The sequence below is a fragment of the Microcebus murinus genome, chromosome 26, assembly GCF_040939455.1.
Source record: "Microcebus murinus isolate Inina chromosome 26, M.murinus_Inina_mat1.0, whole genome shotgun sequence".
Taxonomy (NCBI): Eukaryota; Metazoa; Chordata; class Mammalia; order Primates; family Cheirogaleidae; genus Microcebus; species Microcebus murinus.
The window spans coordinates 17049540-17071993 of NC_134129.1; the positions used below are offsets into that span (position 1 = coordinate 17049540).

Consider the following 22454-nt stretch of genomic DNA (forward strand, 5'->3'; position numbering starts at 1 on the left):
TATGTATGGCACTATAATATTTGAATTTCAAAATGCTCTACATTTAAAAAAAAGAACCAGGCTGGGCGCGGTGGCTCACACCTGTAATCCTAGCACTCTGGGAGGCTGAGGCGAGTGGATCACTCAAGGTCAGGAGTTCAAAACCAGCCTGAGCAAGAGTGAGACCCCCCGTCTCTACTAAAAGTAGAAAGAAATTAATTGGACAACTAAAAATACATAGAAAAAAATAGCCAGGCATGGTGGCGCATGCCTGTAGTCCCAGCTACTGGGGAGGCTGAGGTAGGAGGATCGCTTGAGCCCAGGAGTTGGAGGTTGCTGTTAGCTAGGCTGACGCCATGGCACTCACTCTAGCCTGGGTAACAGAGTGGGACTTTGTCTCAAAAAAAAAAAAAAGAAAAGAAAAAAGAACCAAGACCATACAATGGAATATCATTCAACAAATAAAAGGTGCAAAATACTGATATATATACTATTACATGATAAGCCACAAAAACATGAGGCTAAGTGAAAAAAGCAAGACACACAGACCATTTATATGAAATGTCCATAAAAGGCAAATCTGCAGAGACAAAGTGGATTAGTGGTTGCCTGGGGCTGGAGTGAGAACAGAGAATGACTGATCGGGCATCAGGGATCTGAGTGGGGTGATGAAAATGTTTTAAAACTGGTTTATAGAGACGGTTTGAACAACTCACTTAACTTAATAAAAATCACTGAACTGTACACTTAAAATGGATGAACCTTATAGTATGTAAATAAAGTTGTTTAAAAAAAAAAACCCAAGATTGAAACTCAAACTACAATTGAACTGCCAGTTCTTAGTCTGGCTTTATCACAGTAAATTATATTAGACTGTGGTGAAAAATTAGTAAGTGCTATATAGTCATAAAATGCTATGTGGTTATTATGATTAGACAATTCCCTGATAATAACATTCATACCGCCCAAAAAGTATCAAGCAAACTGGCTTCCTAAAGTTGAAAAGTCACTAGCCTGAAGATTGCTGGTGATTATCTTCTAAATCACGACTACCTTCTTTTAGATAATACTCATTTGAGATATAAACAGGGACATTATGTTTACATTTTCAGAGTCCATCTCTCTACCCCTCCAACTGAGTTGTAACAGATGAAGAATTACAGCAAGAAACAGAAAATCTCATCTAAATCCCACTGATTTATAGATGTGAAAATTCAGGGCCGTTAGTGAAGTGACTCACAGAGCCAGAATGGGAAAGACAGAAAAAGGCACAAAAGATCAGACTATGATAACTGTTCACTGTTGTCTTTAAAAAAAAAAAAAAAAAAAAAAAAGGAAGTACAGCACTTATTAAAATCGGGACAAAACAAAGATGCCTAAAATAAATCTAACATGCTTTTGGAGTTATCAAAATTAACAGTTCACTCATCTGAAAGAGAAGTGGTTTCAACAGTCTTGTTTTTCACAGTTTCTATCAAATTCTCACTCCTGTGAGAATAAACCTCGGCTCGGCTGACGTCCCGGGCAGGTGTAGAGCATTCAGCACAGGAAGCTCTCCCCAGCCCCGCAGCTGGAGTGAGGGAGTAAGACCTTCTTAAAGAACAGAGACTGATTCTGTGGTCCTCAATGGGCACAGACAGAGAGGCTTTTAAAGGAGGAAAAAAAAAAAAAAAAAAAAATCAACTCTACCCCAGTTTTGGTGGATCGATGGATTGAGATAAAACTTTAATTTCTAAGAACTCAAATCACCGAATTTGTTTTTCTGTTCTACAAACCCAGACACAAAATGAGTGTCACTAAGTAACTACACGTTGAAAGACCGCCTGGCAGAACCAAAAGGGCATTCCAGTTGGCATTTGCACACTTAGAAGACCCACGCTGGGTCAGGTAGAGACGTGCATCGTCGACACACGCCTCATCGATTTTCGCCCGCCGTCTCCGTGCCGTACCTATCGTGTCTACTTTTCTTGGCAGATAAATCATCTCCAGAGGCGGGTCTTCTCTTTTTCCTTGGTGGCATCGCTTTACTAAAGCAGCCTGAAGAACTGCAAGACCGCAGACTTCCTACAAAACGAAGCGAAAGAGCACAAAATTAAGGTACACCGCACTGGAACACTTCCAAAGGATATTATTGCCAAAGTACAGATTTTCATGGCTTGTGCTGCAGAGGGCTTAGACGTTAGCTGTAAATGCTATAAAGAGAGAAAATGGTTTTTAGTTTCTCTTTGAAAAAATATTACAGTGAAGAAATAAACCTAGCAATGACACACAAATAATACTTCCCATCAACCCAAATCCCACCAAAAATAGAAGTTATCACAATTTCAATTTACTCTCCAAAAACACTCATATAAATCATCTGAGCTTCCTGCTTCTCTTACATGTCAATGTTCCTTCAAAAGGCACTGCACTGCTATCTCTCCTTTCTGTATTTTGTGAGGCAAGAGAATCTCAACCAGTAACCTTGACTCTAAAACACATACAAGCACGTCAGTCCCAACACTCTTAAGCTTCACGGGATACCTGATTTAAAAAAGAAAAAACAAAACAGGATTTGGATTTTGGGGGCAGAAGCCTGATACGACCTTGAGCAAAATTTCCACAATTATTTTCTTTTGTTTCTGCCACTGGAAGAAGATTCTGCCATTTGCGGTCAGGAAGCATACTTTCACTGGGTAGAAGATATCAACATGTAGGAACAACAGACAATAATCACAACCTCATCAAGCACTGACTGAGACCTTACTGTGAGCCGGGCCCTGCTCTGAACATTTGCATGCACTGACTCAAGTAAGCTCACAGCAAGCCGATGAAGAAAGAGAATCCCGACTGCCTTATGCAGATAAGAAAACAGAGGCAGAGCGGGTTAGGGACGTGGTAAAACTGAGATTCAAACCCAGGCAGTCTTGCTTGACTGTCTTAAACTGTCATAAATTACAAGACAATTAAAATGCACCATCGTGGCACAAGTGTCGTGAGATATTAAGTCATTTGGGTCCCACAATGACCCTGAACAACAGACAAGACAAACATAATTATTGCTACTTAACAGTCGGGAAGAACCAAGGCTGAGGCGTTCAAGGGACCTTGGGAGGTCTCAGGAGGAAGAAGGGGTGAGTTCTGGGCCGCCGTTTCTCCCTGCCTCGGCGCCTGCTGGACGGACCTGGGCCCCAGGGAGCGCGTGGACAGGACAGGGCCGGGCGCTGGGGTTGAAGGATCTGCAGTCAGCGTCAACCAGCGAGTCCCAGCTCTAACCCTGCCTACGCCGTTCCGCCACCCCCTCACCCACCTGGTCTTTCACCATCTGAAGAATAAGAACGGTGACATCTACCTCCTACGACTTTCATGAGGACAACACATCCATTTGGCAAGTGCTTGGGTGCCGGGGGCTGTGCTTAGGGGCTGGGGACACAAACGGGTTCTGACCAGCACAGCGACAAGTGCCAGGCCTGCGCTCACTGAGCTCGCACGACACAGCTCTCTGTCACGTGGGTATGGCTGGCGTGCTCGCTTTCACAAGCAAGGAATGTGAGGCAGACAGGGACTCGAAGTCACAGCTGGGAAGCGGCGTGCGGAGCTGAGTGCGAATCCAAGCAGCCAGCGGCAGGGCCCCAGCTCTGGGCCACCACTCGCTGCCGCCTCTATGGGGCCCTGAAATTGGGACACTGTGAGAGGCACAGAACTAAGGACACGGCACTGGGGAGTGTCCAGGGGCTAAAAACGGGAAAACCTGGGCAGGGAGAAGCCCAGGAGAGCGTAATGAATCACCCGGAGGCCGAAGGCGGAGAGAGCGCTTCAGGAAGAGAGGGCTCGAGGGCAGCCCAGAGGTGGAGGCAGGTGAGGAGTGAGGGCACACGCCGGCTCTGAAGGCAGGGGCCTGTCACACTAGCCAATGGTCACAACCTTGCTAAGAGCAATGCTGGGGGCTGGAATCTAAATCCCCGTTCATATTGAGGCTGCTGAGTTCCTAGAGTGACTTGCTTCAGGAACACGCAGCCAAACGCACCCTCTCTGTTACAAATCAGGAGAACAGCCTCGATGAGGCTCCCACCCAGGGCCTGGTACCCGACGGCGTGTGGGCTCAAGGCCCTGCTCGCCCCTTCGGCACAGACCCAGAGCCCCGACAGGTCTAAATCGAGGACCTGCAGTCCCCTTTCCTGGGGCCCACCCACACCCTGTCCTTCCGAAGGTGGGAACAGAGGGTTCTTCAGAGACACAAGGCACCCCCTTCTCTCTCTCCCCGCAACTGCAGTGACAACTGGAAGAGAAAGAGCCAGAAAGAATGCTGCCTACCACCCCACACCCTATTCAGTGTCCCTGAAAAACAGCGCCCCAGTTGCAAACAAGAAAGCATGCTACAAGGTCCAAAGAATTGCAGCGAGCCAAGCTTGTGCAGACTGCCGGCATGCAAGATTTATTCTCATCTATGAATGCCTTGGGGTGGGGCTTGCAGTCGCAGCGCCCGCCACACTGCCCAGCGATGGAAAGCACCCTGCATCTCGAGGCTGGCTTCTCCCTCCCTGGATGTGCACGCGTAAAGGAGAGACATGTTATTCCAACAGCAGTCAGGGTTTGGTTCTGAGCACCTGGTCTGGCAGCAGCCGCCCCTTTCCACAAACATTTGCAGAACACAGAGGAAAATGCACTTATCTCCTCAGTCCATGGGAAGAGGAAGACTGTTTAAAATAATGTCTTCACCAATATTCCCAGAAAATGTGGGTTCATTGGCTCCTCTACCACCTGCCTCTGCATAGGAACACTGCTGTAACGCCTGGCTTGCACCGAATCCTGCCTGTCAAGAGTGGCATGCTTTTGGTAAACATACAAACATAAGTGAACCAACTTCTTCAACTTTGTCTCGTTTTTTTTCTTATTGACGAATGCTTTCTGTTAAAAGCTTCACAAATCACTTTTTCTTGTGTCTGGGTAAAACTTATCCATATCTTGAAACCCAAACCTTCCCAGATCTGGCAATTTACTCTTGCATTTACTCAGAATTTTTATCTCCTAACTAAGAAGCATGACTTTTTTTTTGAGATCTCTCCACTCTAATCATCCATCAGTGTAAGTGAGAGACTGTGAAGGGACCAGTCTTCACAGAGAAACCGTTCCCCTGCCGGGACGTCCAGCCCAGCCCAGGCTCTCGGTGACCCTCGCACGCTGCCTCCGAAGAGCATGAGGTTAACTCAGACCAAGGGACCGGGAGGGACCAAGGACCACGTGGCACAGCTCTTCAAGGCAGAGCCACCCTGGGATCCTTGATGACAGTGAAACGTTTCAGGCTACACAGAAAGCAATTTTTTAATTCTGAGGAAAACAAATTTGCTTAAAATAATAATTTGCTACCATGCACTAAATCAGCAAAAGACACAGAGCACCCGGCTCAAGTGTGTCTGCCGCAGCCTGCTGCACACCGCTGTCTCCACCGTTAGCCCCAGGGTCCTAACTGAGCAAGAGCAACCGCTGGGATTTTTCAGGAGCACGTACAAAGGTCCACAATGATTTGTGAGGTCCTCTTTGGTTTACCTGTGCATACACAGCAGCTAATACAGATTACAATAATCAGACACAAACACTGAGTCATACAGTAGACTCTTAATAAATTACTTGTTGAATGAGTATGTTTCTAAAACATATATAAATCACATTCTGTGAAAAAATCAGTACCTTGCAGAGAATTAAAACACCTACGAGTAGATAATACATCATCATTTCAGATTGTTTTCCCCCACCTGTCATTAAAATAAACACTATTGGTCTCATTGAGAGTTAATACTCTGGAAAAGAAAGAAAAAAATAAAAAATTTAAAATTATATAAAAAATTAAAAAAAAAAAACCACTGGACTTTTAAAAAAATTCTAACTGCCAGAAAACTTAAACACAAATATTTAAGGAGTGTTTGCTTCTTAAAATAATTCTGTGACCCCTTTTTTACAAAAATACTGAAACACAAATATGTTCTATAATATAAATTTGTATTTATTTATATCATTAAATTTAGACTTCACTGACTCAGAACTTGCATCACTTAATCTACTTCAATTAAAAAGTTTATCTTTAAACAACAAAAAAATGGAATATGCAAATAATATAAATAAGAATGTTATGGAAAGTTGTCAGCTTCAGAGAATGAGCCGTTTTATCCTTTAAAAGTTATCTACTTAAGTACAAACCATCTGACATAGGCGAATATTAAGGTAGAGGCGAATATTAAGGCTGATGCTTTAGTATATTATTAACAATAATTACAAAGCACTTTCAAAGTTATCTTATTTATCTGCATAAATCTGAGAGGTATTTCTACATTTCTACATTAGATGAACAGTGAATCTGAAATCAATCCTCCTATCCTTAGAAGCTCTTTCTTAATGCTGTGGTGTTTATATAATCTTTAGGAAGGCAATAAAAATTATATACAGTTTTTACCCAATGGTTATGATTTGAGTTCAGGTTCATTTCTTTTTGATTCAGTGTTTCAAGAGAACACATTAAAATTTTTTTTAGCTGACCCCATCTGATTTCAAATAAATCAGATAGTCAATGCACACAGACTTTTTTCCCCACATTAAATAAGCAGAAATATTGCCAACATTTTTTCAACAGGTTTATCCTGGTATTTGTCACAGAAAGTCAATTTTAAAGGGCAACTTGAGTTCACCTGGATCAAACCAAAGACCTTTTAATGTTTATCCAGCTTGCTCTTTTAATAATTTAACTACACATGTTATTCTTAATAAACAGTGCCTACTTAGGCACTCCACTGTCTTTTTTTTTTTTTTCCCCAATTTTTTTGCTATGTGGTCCTCAGGTAGAGTCTGTGTCAGGATTAATTTCCCATAAGACACATAAAACTGTGTTCCCAATTTCTAGTCATCCCCAAGCAAGAGGTCTACACAATTAGAGAATTTTTCTGACTCTTCCAAACTTCACACAAATGCATGTTCCATACAAAAATCTCACAAAATAGTCATTCTAGTGAGCTTGTATCATTACCTTATTTCACTAATAACATTTTACATGGTTCATTCTGCCACTTCAGTGTTTTTATATAGCTATTTCACCTCACTTTTCACTCAACGTGTCACAAAAATATAGCAATTTAAGTTGACAGATTGTCTTTTAAGACATCTAATATTTTTATTTCATTTTCTTGAATGCATCATTGGACTACTTTGCTTAAGTGAAACTTAGTTTTTTCTACATGCACAAATTTTTATCCTATTATTTAAGATAAAAAATTTTTTTCTTTCTCAATCTAAATAATTTTGACTTCTGACATTTACCATCTTCCTCGCTCATTTTTTTGTCCTGTTAGGACTTTTTTTAATTCACTCCCTCTATTTTTGGGCTTCTCCGGAAATACTAATTCTCTCTGTCTTTTTCCCTTCAGTAGGGGGAAGACTGGAAGCACAAAAGGAAAGTTTTAGGGGGGGCGCAGAGCAGGAGGATACCCGGGCTCTTTTGACTCAGGTCTGACTCTTCCGTTTGCAGTGGTTGTAGGCACTGCTCAGACTACTGCTAGGCTAACACAGAGAAGCACTGCAGGCTGGGTGCGGTGGCTTACTCTTGTGATTCTAGCACTCTGGCCAGAGCAAGAGCATCTCTACAAAAAAAAAAAAAAAAAAAATAGAAAAATTAGCCAGGTGTGATGGCACGTGCCTACAGTCCCAGCTACTTGGGAGGCTGAAGCAGGAGGATCGCTTGAGTCCAAGAGTTGGAGGTTGCAGTGAATGGTGATGACTCTAGCTGGGGCTACAGAGTGTGTCTCAAAAAAATAAAAAACAAGGAAGCACTACAAGTGATTAAACTTTTTCAGACTTTCAGACATCAGAGATTTTAAGCTGTTTAATCTTTAAAGTATGTATGCTCTGTCAGGCACGAGAATCACAAACAATGCTGTAGCAAGGTGGGGAAATGTTAATGAAATGGGCCACTCTAAGAAATGACTACCACTCATCGACACTGGGCACTTACGAGGCAGCAGGCAGTGCACCAGCATGTCATACACCAAACATCACACCCATGCATCGTCACCAAAGGGAAAAACGGGAAGGCATGAGGCCAAATGCACTCTCCCCTTTCATCTTCCTTAATTATAACTTAGTTATTAAATTGCCACGTTTCAGGTTAAATATTTAGATGTGAAATTACTATAGTAACAACACTCATTTAAATCAAAAGTTCAAAATTAACTACATAATGTACAGAATTCAAAACTTAGATGTTTTATTACCGCAGCTGAAAGACAACCTCAGGGGTGTACAGATGCAAAATTCAATTTTAAAAATTAAAACTACACTAATTCTTAAGTCTTAAAAAATCCACAAAACCTGCCATCATATTGTTTCAGAATCAGAGAGAAATGTGCTTTTTTTTCTTAACTATTAAAAGTGGCCCTAAAAAATTTATTTCAGTATTATTCTTAGTAGCTAAAAGTTAAATACACAAATTTATATAAATCAATAGGAGGCTGGAGAGACATTATGATATAGCCATGAATTAGAAAATTCTGCAGCCATTAAAAAAGACAGCAGATGATTTTATAAATGTGTTACTATGAAAAGACCTCCAAGATTTCCTGAGTGGCAAAAAACAAGTGGCACATAAAAATGTACACTTGCATTTGGGGAAAAAAAAACATCATCATCACCATAATTTGGTTAACGCATATAATTTTAAGAAGTCACCTCTAGAAAGTCAAATGTAGAGTACCAGTGTTAGGCAGGAGCTGGGATGATAAAGTGGGACAAAAACTTTCACTTTTTATCTTATACTTTTTGACACTTCTTTTAAAACCATGTGCATATATTTCTTTTAAAACTAATGAAGAAATTGCCTTTGACTGCCCTTGAGTTGATCTGTGTTTACCAATAGGGAAAGATAAGGCGAAGGGACCCTCGGGCCCCTGCACTCCCAGACCACTCCTGGCAGTCTCCGCCCCGTGCCACTCCTTCCAGGGGTCTAGCGGGTGAGACTGAACTGAGCAGACAGCCCGCCAGCCCCTCTGAGCCTCCTACAGGTCTGCCCGCAGCGGTGCAGGCAGAGGGCATGAACGGTGCAGCCAAGGGGCGCCAACGCTCCCCTCCCACCGTCCCTCCGGGGTGTGGGGAAGGGGACAGCAGGTGCGCTGGACTGCACTTGCCTCGCTGTGGCCGTGACTCGGGTGAAACGCTGAGACGCTGTGCACTCCTGCCGCACATCTGCTGCGCTGCGCTTTCCAGCAAGACTGTTAACGTCATCTCTGCCTTATGCCTGACTTTCAATCAGTTCTGAACCAATTTGGAGAAGAGGGTAGGGAGAGCCCTAAATCTCAACAGCCTCTACGCAGTATAGTATGGACAGTATACCATCACTAATGCTAAACAGGAAAAAACATGGCTATAAACATATACATTGCATAAAAATGTCAGAAGGAACCAACACTAAACCCCACACTGGGGGAAAGCAGTGGGGTTGGGAGGCATGAAGAACGACTGTCACTTTCCATCACATTTACTTTAATGCTAGTCAATATTCTCCAACCAAGCATTGCTATGGCCTGAATGTGTGCCCTTCCCAAATTCAAATTGTGAAATCTAATCTCCAATGTGTTGGTATTAAGAAGTAGGGCCTTTGGGAGGTGGACTAGGTCTTGAGGCCCCGTGAATGGAAGTGGCCTCATGAAAGAGGCCTGCAGGAGCCACGTGGCCCTTCTACCATGTGAGGATGCACCAAGATGTGCCACCAGTGGGTAAAAGACCTTGGCCAGACACAAGATCTTGCTGGTGCCTAGACTTCTCAGGCTCCAGAACCAGGAGCAACACATTTCCACTGTTTTCAATGTTATGGAACAGTTTCAGTAGGATAGGGTCCAGTTCTTTGTTGTAGGTCTGGAAGAATTTGGCTATGAATGCACCTGGTCCTGGGCTTTTTTCGTTGTTGTTGGAAGGATTGTTATTGCTGATTCAATCTTACTACCTGTTACTGGTCTATCTGTTCAGGATTTCTATTTCTTCAGGCTTGGGAGGTTACATGTTTCCAAAAATCTATCCATCGGCTCTAGATTTTTTTAGTTGGTGTGCATACAGATGTTCACAGTAGTCACAGGTGACCTTTTGTGAATCCTCCCTAACACACTCTATGAAGCCAGTATCCTGATACCAAAGCCAGGAAAGGATACCACAAAAAAAGAAAGCAACAGACCAATATCCCTCATGAACACAGATGTAAAAATCCTCAACAAAATACTAACAAACCGAATCCAACAAAAAAATAATTCACCACAATCAAGTGAGTTTCATCCCAGGGATGCAAGGATGGTTCAACATATGCAAATCAATAAATGTGATTCACCACATAAACAGAATTAAAAACAAAAAAGGTATGATCATCTCAAAAGATGCAGAAAAACCATTCGATAAAATTCAGTAGCCCTTCATGATAAAAACACTTAACAAACTAGGCATAGAAGGGACATACCCTAAAATAATAAAAGCCATATAACGACAGACCCACAGCCAACACCACACTGAATGGGGAAAAGGTGAAAGCATTCCCTCTAAGAACTGGAACAAGACAAGGATGTCTACTTTCTCCACTTCTTTCCAATATAGCACTGGAAGTCCCAGCCATTTAACATTTATGGAATACCTTTCAAACTGCATTACTGTTGCACCTTTTTAGTATAAACTAAAATACTTTAGCAGAGAAATAAATGATATCTTGAAAACATTAGAGAAAATCCCTAGCCCCTTTGAAGGGGTTAAAGTGCTCTATCATAAACCAGAGCCCCAGAAAAGATTTCCTACTGGGAAGGAGCTGTAACACGCTGCCTTCACTACACTCTGAAAAACAACCTCAACCAAGTCACAACTTGCTAATGGAGTGTATCATTACATAACAAAACAGAGCATTCGTGCGTGACTTGATTTTTCTTGCACAGTTTCATATTAAGAAGTTTACTTAAAACTAAACTGTGTTAGATGTACAGATACCTGTTTGGTGATCGTCTTGGCCAACGTCTTCTGTTAGATTCTGCAAGAAATATGTTCATTGTTACCAAGGAAACACATGCCATACATCAAGTTTTAAAATTCAGCATTCTCATAAGCAACTGGTATCTTCATATCTAATTTGTTAAATCTAAATTTTTAGCAAATACAGTTACACAAAATGACTACTTCAAATAGTTGGTAATTTTTGTCTTTAAAAGATTGACTTACTAGCTTATTAAGGGTGTGATAGATCTTATGAATATTTGCCAGTGTTGAGAGATGAGAGTTCAGCTGAAAGTCTTGGAAAGAAAAAGGAGAAAATTCAGTGTCATTTATTTCCAGTACTGCAAAAAGACAAAAAAAAAAAAAAGTTCAGAAGTGAACATAAATGTTTAGACACAATTGAATAATACCTCAATTAACTTGATACTTACTAAATAAAAAACAACATGCAATTACTGACCTATCTCCTAGAAATAAAGTCAGACAATAAAGTTAAATTCCCATCCCAATGTTAAAAGTTCATGAAATTTTCATGTGAACTCCAAGGTAAAACAAATAATCCAGTAGTTGTAAAAGCCTGCCAGCAGTGAACTTGAACTTAATAGAAAAATATCAATAATGCTAGCAAATTAAACAAATCACACGAGTAGAAGGCAGGTCTCCAATGTAACATGTCCACTTTTCCCTCCCCTTCTCCAGAATTATTGGTACAATAAAGCAAGTTCGTGGCAAGAAAATGATAGAAAAGCATCCCAAGGTTTAGTACTTGACAATGTATTTGTCACTTATGCAACAGAGAAAACTAAAAAAATCTAAGCCCCTCCCCTCTCCCGTTAAACAAACAAAGAACTATCCTATCTTGCAACCTCCAAGTCTGAGATGCCAGAGCCCAACCATACAGCTGACAGAGCTCCCTGCAAACACTGCACTACTAAACGGTGCCACAGCACCAGAGGCAGAAGCAGAAATCACACTCCTGAAGAAACACCACCACACCAACGAGCGAATCCACACACCAGCCCTAATCACTCCAGAATCACACACTGAGTCATAGACAGAAGACAAATGAGGCTCCTCCAGTTTTGCATCCTGCACGATATAAAACTGTAAGTTAACCTGGTACGCTTTGAATCTCTAATTTTAAATGTTTTTTATACAGTTTATGCTTGCATAATATTGGGCTATACAAATCCAAGTTGAAAGTTTATGAGTAATTTCACATCTGAATAAACATCAATAGAAGTATTTTCATAACATACATTACATTCGTTGTTTAACAACGATTACATTCGTTGTTTTTTTTTTTTTCTTTCCTATCATAAAGCAAAGCTTAGGATGAGCAGAACCCTGAAAAGATACTGTAACTCTCCAACTTATGCTGTTCAGATTTAAAAAAAAAAAAAAAAGGAAGAGGAGGAGGAGGAGGGGAAAAAAGCACCCTTCACTAGAAGGTTTTATTTGGGACATGTATCAGATCCAAAGAACAGACCCAAAGAGCAGGGGCTACAAGGGAAGTTGTACCGCTGGGGCTGGCCCCTCTGGGCAGCTACTCTGAATCCTGAAAGCAAGCTGACCTTGCCCACACTTAGACAGCTTTACTGCAACCTCTCAAGCCAGCTGGCAATCCAGCCCTGGGCAGGCCCGCAGGGGCAGAGGGGTGGGCAGGAGCAGAGCCCCTGATATTCACATGCCACCATGGGGAGCAGCAGGCCACACCTGCACATGTGCACACGCTCTGCGTACTGCCCTGGCCTGCCTAGTGGCAGCCAGTGGTCTCAAACCACAGCCACAGCCATCTAGAATGGCCCAAAGAACCAGCATTTCTGGCCGAGACACAGCCAGAGCAGGGCCTCCGGTTTAGACACACGTTACTGGGTTTGCATCTGAACAGTGTGGCCAAGCTTAAGGTCCATGATGGCACAGTGTGGCTCAGAACCTGGATTTTCCATCTTAATTCATTCAGTTGCACAGAAAAGGCTTAAAAAAGCATCTGGGGCATGTGAGTGTATGTATGTGTATTGTGTGCTTATTTACTTGTGTTCACATTTAATAAACATGGATGGGGGGTCTAAAACCAGACCCCTCTCAGGACCAGCCAGAGGCTGTGAGGAGCTTCAACATCCAACTCTCGCACCTCCATCCTTCTACCAGCGAGCCAGAACTCCCTTTTTTTACTCTCTTAACCTAAAAATAGGAAGATGAATGATACATTCCATTCTCACCTTGAAATATAAGTTTAACTCCTGCCCCCCCCCAAGAAAAACCAAAACACACACTGAGAACACTTTAAGCTCTCGATTCTCTTCTCAGGGAGGCGACACAGAATGGGAGAGTAAGAGGCTGGCCAAACGTCACTCAGGCAGAGAGGTCTCTCCTACACCCCCACGCTACGCTTTTGTCATTTCGCCACCCTGCTGATTCAACTGCCAAAATCCACACGAGAGAATCTAAATGAAATGAAACTGATCAATCTTTCTCCTCCTTTATATGAATACAGAAGTAGTAGAAAAGATTAAAAAAAAACACAAGTTGTTCTCAAGTTGAAATGGGCTGGGCCCAAACCAAACTTCTTTCACCAGCCCGTTCTGCAAAACCCTTCTTCCCCTCCCAACACTCTTCCTGCTGCTCTCCCTACTCCAAGTGGAATCCAAGTGTGCTTGCACACGCACACGCACACACACACACACTGTCCCTGTCAAAAATCCCACTCTGCTTCACAACCTGGCTCTGGAATCTAACAGCTGGTTCAAAGTTCAGGTCTGCCAGTTATTTAACCTAAATCTCAGCTTCCTCATCTGTAAAATAAGGATAAGAAATTCTCATTCATAATGTTCTTGCAAGGCTGAAAACAGGATCCAATGCCCGGAGGTGCCAGACACCCATGACAACGCCTGGAGCGCACGTGCCCAGGACATGACATGCTCGAGGAAGGACATCAGTTCCCACTACACTCGCTTATGCCATTCTCCGTGCCACAGGGCCGTTTAAAACAGTCTCTCACTCTCCCTGGGTCCCACTCTAGCTCCACATCAAAGACCCCAAAGTCAGAGCTCCCTCTGCCATCGAGGCATGTGGCCTGGCACACCTGTACAGCCCGTGGTGGCACTGCTATGTTCCTATGCTACGAAGTGATGTTCATAATGATTGCGGGTAATCTCAACACACTGAGAAAAAATACAGGTGTGTTTAAGACCAGAGACTATATATGAGGTTTCACTTTACTAAATGCAGCGAGAAAAAAAGGGTCCATTTCACAAATCACGTGTCAGAAATTATCCATTTCTATGTCCGAGCCCTACCACCACACCACTGCTTCACCCAAAAAGAGGAAAAAGAAAGCTATGAAACCAATAGCAGGAATAATTTCTCTTTCGTTTCACCAATGTAAGAAATTAAGGAGAAGACATGAACTGGGGCAGGGGGAGGGAGAGACAAAAATGGCATTAAAAGATAAATTCACAAAGGTTAACATATATTGGATTTACGGTTAATCTGTTCAGTGCTAACGGCAAGTAATAGACCTTGAAATCGAAAATAGATTTCACATCCTTAAGGCACAGATGTTAAGGGTAAAGATCAAATGCTTTACCAAGAACGTATTTCGGAAAGCACTAACTGATTCATAAAAATCTCCTCCTGCTCGTATTTCAATTCCAAAGGATAAATGCTAGGTTAAGTCGGCGGCATTCCACGATCAAATGGCTCTCCACAGTAAAGTGGTGATGGAGTTTGACTCTCCTGTGTGACATGGAAACTATATTCTGTATTAAAAGCACCACTCAGCTCTGCAAAAAGGCACAGTCTGCTTAATAAAAGGCCTGCCTAAATTATCTTCTGGATATCCCTAAAACTATCGACAAATGCTGACTGGGCACAAACTTGCCTGGGGTTTTTTGTTTAACCACTATTTGTTATGACCTATGCAATATGACAGAAAAAAGTGAACGCACAACCCTAGGTATAGAACCCCAAATTATAGGCAGAGACATCAATAGTAGGGATGAAAAAACTACTGGTAAGTTCAGACAATGACTTTCAACCAAAAGAATCAAATTTAAAAGTTAACAGCCCTACCAGTTTACTCTCCTAATAGGGTCAAAAACAGAATTTAAATTCATAAAAAGCAAAAGCTTTCTTTTATACCATCAATTTTTAGTCACCTGTAAAATATAACTGGGAGAAGATTTCAACTATAACAGCAATAAAAAGCAATAATACCTGTAAGAATAAACTTCATTACGTAAGATATAAAAGACATATATATAGACACATTATATTTGGGGGATGGAAAGACCCACCATTGTAAAGCAATCACTTCTCCCCTCACTAAACTACAAAAAAATGCAATCAAATTCTCATTTTGCCTGTCCCCCAGTTTTCTATCCCAAAAGAAAGGTAGGGAAAAGGAAGGAAGACAGGCAAGCTTGGCAGATTATGCTAAAGTTCATCTGGAAGAATAAATGTGCTAGACTTGCCAAGAAACTATTGAAGAAGAATGAGGAAGAACTTGCTCTATCAGATATCAACACACAGTACAAAGAAGATGGTAAACTTTGTGAAGGGGACAGACTATAAATATTTCTAGCTCTCTGGGCCCTACAATCTCTGTTGCAATCACACTGCCATTGTAGCTCCAAAGCAGCCACAAGCAATACATAAATAAATGTGGCTGCTTTCCAATAAAGCCTTATTTATAAAAACTAAATTTTTTGGCTGGGCGTGGTGGCTCACACCTGTAATCCTAGCGCTCTGGGAGGCCAAGGTGGGAGGATCATTTGCGCTCAGGAGTTCGAGACCAGTCTGAGCAAGAGCAAGATCACCGTCTCTACTAAAAATAGACAGAAATTAATTGGCCAACTAAAAAAATAGAGAGAAAAAATTAGCTGGGCATGGTGGTGCATGCCTGTAGTCCCAGCTACTCGGGAGGCTGAAGCAGGAGGATCGCTTGAGCCCAGGAGTTTGAGGCTGCTGTGAGCTAGGCTGATGCTAACGGCACTCTAGCCCAGGCAACACAGTGAGACTCTGTCTCACAAATGAATTTTAAAAGATTTAAAAAAAAAAAAAAAACCAACTAAATATTGTATAGTAGGGGGCTAGATTTGGCCCATAAGCCACAGCCTGACAAGGCCAGGTGTATAAAGGCACAGTAACTTAACGGTAAGGTATGTGTGCAAGAAGATAAATCAATGACAGCATAAACATGTATCTATGTATAAATACACAGCATAACATGACAAGATGGCATTTCAAACCAACAGAGAAGTAATGATTCAGTAAATAGAGGCACAACTAACTAGCATGTGGAACAAATAAGTCCAACCTCACCCAACGGCTGCAGATGGGAGGGGTAGAGTTCCAGGCAAATGAAAACTCCTTATTATCGGCTTAAGGCCCTGCTCACTCTGCTTCCACCCATCTCTCCAATCTCACCTCCTTCCTCTCTTCCCCTTGCTCATTCTGCTCAGCCACGGCGAGCTTCCTGCTGTTTTAGTAACACTCCAAGCACACTCCCACCTCAGGGCCTTTGCACGTGCTGCTCTCGTTACCTTGAGCCCACTCCCCCTAATAACCACCTGGCTTGCTCTCACACTGCGTCAGGCTGCCATTTAAATATCACCTCCCCTTCACGCCTGTAATCCTAGCTCTTGGGAGGCCGAGGCGGGCGGATTGCTCAAGGTCAGGAGTTCAAAACCAGCCTGAGCAAGAGCGAGACCCCGTCTCTACTATAAATAGAAAGAAATTAATTGGCCAACTGATATATATATAAAAAATTAGCCGGGCATAGTGGCGCATGCCTGTAGTCCCAGCTACTTGGGAGGCTGAGGCAGAAGGATCACTGGAGCCCAGGAGTTTGAGGTTGCTGTGAGCTAGGCTAACGCCACGGCACTCACTCTAGCCTGGACAACAAAGCGAGACTCTGTCTCAAAAAAAAAATAAAATAAAATAAAATAAATATCACCTCCCTTGATGGATGTTAATTAGCCTGATTTGATCGTTCAACAATATACACATGGCATGCACCAAAATACTATACCATACCCCATAAATATATCATTTGTTAATTTTAAAGAATCGCCTTTTTCTAGAATCTTGCCAAACAAACAGGACCCCTTCTTTACTCTTTATCATCTTGTATTTGTCATCTTCCTCTTCCATTAGAATGTAGGCTCTACGAAGGCCCAGACTTAGTCTTGTCCATTGCTGTATCCCTAATATCCAGAACAGTACCTGGCACCTGTTAGGTGCTCAATAAATAGTCGATGAATGAATACAGGCACAAAGGCACCAAGACTTAAATCCATATGTTCAGGGCATTTTAAGTGACCTTCAGATGTGAGAAGTATCATGGCAAGAGAAGACAAAAGGAAAGCAAAGGTCGGAAAATGAAGAACCTGTGAATCCTGCTTCAGAGTTTGGATTTAATCTCCTAAGGATCAGTATTTCCAACTGGGCCACCAGGGGACACACAAATGTAACGGATAAACATGGCACACTCAAGCAGCATCAATTCTACTGAATGGCAATTCACCTACAACAGTTTTACACAAAAACAAATATGATTACAGCAAAAGACTTTAAAAAACATTTCAACACACTGAGCTAAGAGTACTTAATTTGCCCACCTCTGCACAGCAAAACACTGGTGGGGAAGTTTGAGACGCCCTCCTGGGAGTCTAGGTGCCACTCAAGTGTTCTGATCAGGAGAATTATCTAGAAAGATCACTCTAGGATAAATGTGCAGCGTTCATGATGGGTGACCTGGATTTAAAGTGGCCATTTAGGGTCTCTTAATAATTAGGGCCTTAAGTTAGACAGTGGCTGTACAAGTGGAGAGGAGAGATCCTAAGCACAGTGGAGTCGCAGAAAATAGACATTTAACTCACAGAAATTCAAGTTTATTCATTTGGCAAAAAAATAAAAAATTAAAAAAAGAGAGGGAGCGAGGGAGCAAGAAGAAAAGAAATTTCAGTTGTCCTGGTAACTGCCCTCCCATCTACTTAATGAGCACAAGACAGGACACAACAGTCAGGCAGGTGGCCTCAGTTTCCACACGCCAATCACATTTTGGGCATCTCACAACGCCGTATGAGTACAGTATTTAAAGAGATGCACTTTTCATAAGACATGGTCCCTCAATGCAAGCCAGCTGCCTCAACTGGCGCACAACTGAAGAGCCAGCAATCTGTCCCGGTGCTGGCGGAAGGAACTGGCCGTGCTGGATTTATCGGAGACAATCTCCAATGGGGTATCTTCTGCAAGTATTTCCAATGGTATTTTTGACACAGGTGATTTTCACTTTACACAGGGACTTTAGAACCAACCTCTACATAAAATTTTATTGCACTGTAAGGAGAACCAATAGGATGGCCTGTGGGGGAGGAGAGAGTGAGGAGCTCCATGCTCCAAGCCCTTTTGTCTGATTCTCGGCAAGCAGGGCCAGGCAGCTAGCTGTGGTCAACCTGGGAATAACACATCTTCTAATGCCCAATCCAAGGCTACTTCTTCATGCTAGCTTATTTCTAGTCAGAGCAAAAACGCCAATCTATCTTCACATTCCATAAAGAGAATAAAGCAGCTGTATTTCCTGCCCAAAGCTGTTAATAATCAAGCACACAAGCTTAAAGTAATTTCATATTAAAGAAAAAGATATTAAAACTGGCTAAATATAAAATAATCTACCAACATTTTTTAAGAGAAAAACTGATGCAGAAAAGGTATAACACCAATGTTATTTCTATTTTAAATACATTTCATTCAGCTGGTCACTAGAGCTTAATAAAAGTATTTTATTATTAGCTACCAATCAGCAAGTGATGTGCTCAGGTACAAAAGTTTTAAATAAAGCACTATCCACTTAATAAATACTGTTTGATGACAATGAAAATGATGAAATGAACCTGTTAAGGCTACGGAGAGGACAAAATAATGACCACGTTGTTGCGAAAAAAGCAAAACAAAACTGGACAAAGTTAAAGGTTATCAAAACCAGTGCTCATTTTAAATGTCTCTGGGGCAGAACAAGAACATGATCTCATGGTGCAGGGCTTTGCATTCTAACTGAGATTCTACAGGGAATGCTTAAAGGGTGCTCCAAGCTACGGGTCACACAGCCAAGCCACCTGAAAAGTCAGTATTGCTAAATGATATGGAAAAAGAAAAAAATATATATATGTTATTAAAGCCAAGGGTGCGCTGTAGTTGAGAGCCATCGTCTAAGTTTGCCTTGTTTCCTTCCTGCCAGAAGCAGAAGCCCAGACTGACTATGAGAATGTCAGTGACGCAGAGCAGAAACCCCCCAACTACCTGGAAAGGACACGTATATAACAACTTTCGACTTCAATCACTGAGATTCCGGATTTGTTACTGCAGCATTAAAAAAAAAAAAATTCAATTCCTTACAAAGCCCAACGCAATTTGAGCTAAATCATCTCATTCCCTTATCCTTGCTCACTGCATTCCAGCCACATGCTTCCTTGAATACTCACGTGAATGCATTTACTATGCTTCTGCCTCCACCACCCCTGAGGTTCACAGGCCCCACAGCTGAGCATTGTCTATTTAAATGTCTCTTCTGACTTCTCTATCCAAAGCAGTACCTCATACCCCCAACAGGTTCAGACTTTTTCATAGCACTTACCACTGCCTGATATTTTTCCAGTTTTGTTGAGACATAATTCACATACCATAGAATTCACCCATTTAATGTGTACAAGTCAATGGTTTTTAGTATATTCACACAGTTGTGCGACCTTCACCACAATCTAACTACAAAACGTTTTAATCACCCCATTAGCAGTCATTCCCCATTTCTCCCCAACCCCTCCAGCCCTAGGCAACCACTAATCTACTTTCTGTCTCTACAGGTTTGTCTATGCTGGACTTTCTATATCAACAGATTCATGCAGCATGCAGTCTTTCATGATCCTGACATTGTATTTTATATATATCTCCATCTTCGTCATTCTTCCTAGAGCCCAAGCTCCATGAGGACAGGGGCTTTCTTTCGTTGTAGTCACCCCTCTAACCCAATACAGGTTGAATATCCCTTATCCCGAATGCTTGGGACCAGAAGTGTTTCAGATTTCAAATTCTTTCGGATTTTATAATATTCCCATTATATTTACCGGCTGGGCATCCCTAATCCAAAAATCCAAAATGAGAAACGCTCCAATGACCATTTCCTTTGAGAGTCATGTTGGAGCTCCAAAAGTTTCAGAGTTTGGAGCATTCTGGATTTCAGGTTTTTGTGTCTGGGATACGCAACCTGCACCTCCAATAGCACAAGCCCAGCAGGAGGCAGATGCCAGTGAACAGGGAAATGAACGCATTCAAAATAGTCACTAGGTGTAGCAGCGTGGGGGTTACTCCATGACCTCAGAGAAGACTGCAATGACAGAACCGAGGCCAGAAAGAAGTGGGCTGAGGACAGACAGAGCAGGAGATGAGAAAACAGACAGCAAAGACCACGTGTGCAATAAACCGGCTGTGAAGGAAGACTACAAATGCACGTGCGTCTGAGCGAGTGTTGGGCTTGGGTTTTAGGGCGGCAGGATTTGAGCAAGTTTAAAACACTGATGCTAGATTTGCTCAGCATCCTGGTGGGTTCCGGCAGCCAGAACGTGAAGAGGCAGGTCAGATCACACGTCAGTGCGGATGTATATACGCTCTCAAAGACCACAGTGCAATTTTAAATGAAAAGTACATAATGCAATTCAAAGGAAAAAAGGCTACAAAAATGTGTTCTATTCAAACCAATTTCTCATGGTAAAAAAATGAAAAGAAAAAAAAAGAATTTAAAAATAAAATTAAATGATATAAAAGATTAAAAATAAACAGGAAAAAAAATTTAAAAATGTGTTCTACCTTGAAATGACTTGGAATATAAAATCTACCATAAAGGAAAATCTACTTATTGTTGAAACCACAAAAACTAGTCTTTTAAAAGATTTACAATACCAATTTACAACTCTGCATACCAACGGTAGTCATTAGCTGTGCGAGATGGCACAGGTCTTAGTTTCATTTGCAAAAACAAATATATTCACATTTGAGGCTAAATTACTAAAACGCAAAGAGGTGAAGTGAGTTTTCCACACCCGAAAACTAGGAAAGATCAAAAGCTAGGTTTATGGGTCAGTTTCATACTACATGCCTTTCGTTGCTTGAAGCAGGAACTTCTCTAAAGAATGGATGAAAACAGTGCTTACTTCATAAGGTCACTGCGAGGATGAAATGAGTTAACGAGGCTGCACTGAGCTTCCAGCAGGCCTGGCACAGGCAGCCCTACACCAAGCGCTGGCGACTAGGTCTCAGGCGAGCAGGCGTGGCCTCTGTGCCATCCACCCAGCAGCGCAGGGCCTGCAGAAGACCTGCTGCATCTCTTGAACCCGTACCCCACAGCCCAAACCAAACCCGGCTCCCTAACTGTGCTATTTAAATGAAGCCACTGGCCGGATATTAGAATCAGCTGGGGAGCCATCCAGATCAATTACATAAAAATGAGAGTGGGGCGTCAATGAGCTCAAGCAACCCAGGTGATTGGGGGAGGAGCGCTCTATCCCCCACCCTCAACTCAACCCCTGAGCTGCCTGCAGCCGCCCGCTCCTGGAACAACCCCGGCACTGCCAGGTAGGGAGCGAACTCATTCATCCACCCGGCAGCGCGTGGCAACATCCTCAAAATGCAGCTGAAAAGCTGCAGGAAAACAAGAAGCAGCAAAAGTAAGCAGGTGAGGAAGTTGTTAACTTCAATCTCCTCATCAACAAATATTTGCTATTTACAAGGCACAAGAGCCAAGAGGAGCAGCCATGGAAAGGGGACCGCTGATAAGGGGAGCACTGCAGGTGACTCAGCGTTTTCATTGAACACCAGACCCAAAGTTGAAGCCATCCGAGCATATCGCTGCTGGCTTTTTCCTTCCAAGTCTCCCAGGACCCACAAAGGGGCTGGCTGGCTGGCTGGGAGAAGAAACCAGCCGCCCCGAGAGGCAGGGCGCCCATCACCCACCAGGCTGCCTGTGCCATCTCAAAGGAGTCAGTCGCTTGAAGACATGAGTCTGGCGGCATTTCCAACGTGACGAGGTACAAAGGACCCTAGGCTCCTTCTCCCCACCCCGTCCTACCCACCTACTAAAGGTGAGCAGGAGTGGTCCGTGCTACCCACTGAAGACCACACATCCACTCGGTAGCTGAGAGCAAAAATCATCCTTTAGTCTCAAGTGACAAGAGCCCAGATTTAGGCTGAAGGATGTCAGCTCTGGAGACAGAAGGCCCTAGGTTGGAGTCCCAGCTCCAACTCAGTCCTAGCTAAGTGACCCTGCACATGGTATCCAACTTCACGGTGCCTCCGTGTCCCCATGTGGAGAGCTGAAACAGCAGGACCCCTTCACAAGGCTCCTGGGGGGCTGAATGAGATGGTGCACGCCAAGCACTTAGCACAGTGCTGGTCCATACTATGCACCAATCAAGGTTGATTATTTTTATCCCTATTATTATTAG

At 42.6% G+C, this 22454-nt stretch overlaps 1 protein-coding gene across 9 annotated transcripts in view; it reads right to left on the reverse strand.

The window, feature by feature from the left end:
* Positions 1–22454, reverse strand: part of DCUN1D4 (defective in cullin neddylation 1 domain containing 4) — an 80542-nt gene that overhangs the window by 36606 nt on the left and 21482 nt on the right. For 4 of the 9 annotated variants that reach the window (XM_012768751.2, XM_012768755.2, XM_012768752.3 and 1 more), the window contains 3 exons: positions 11182–11252; positions 10954–10993; positions 1929–2043 (listed from right to left, as the gene is read on the reverse strand). In XM_012768751.2, the coding sequence (XP_012624205.1) occupies positions 1929–2043; positions 10954–10993; positions 11182–11252 (226 nt within the window). Of the gene's footprint in view, positions 1–1928; positions 2044–10953; positions 10994–11181; positions 11298–11387; positions 15784–22454 lie in introns of those variants that run through there. The other 5 variants (XM_075997814.1, XM_075997813.1, XM_012768753.3 and 2 more) reach the window with 2 other exon arrangements.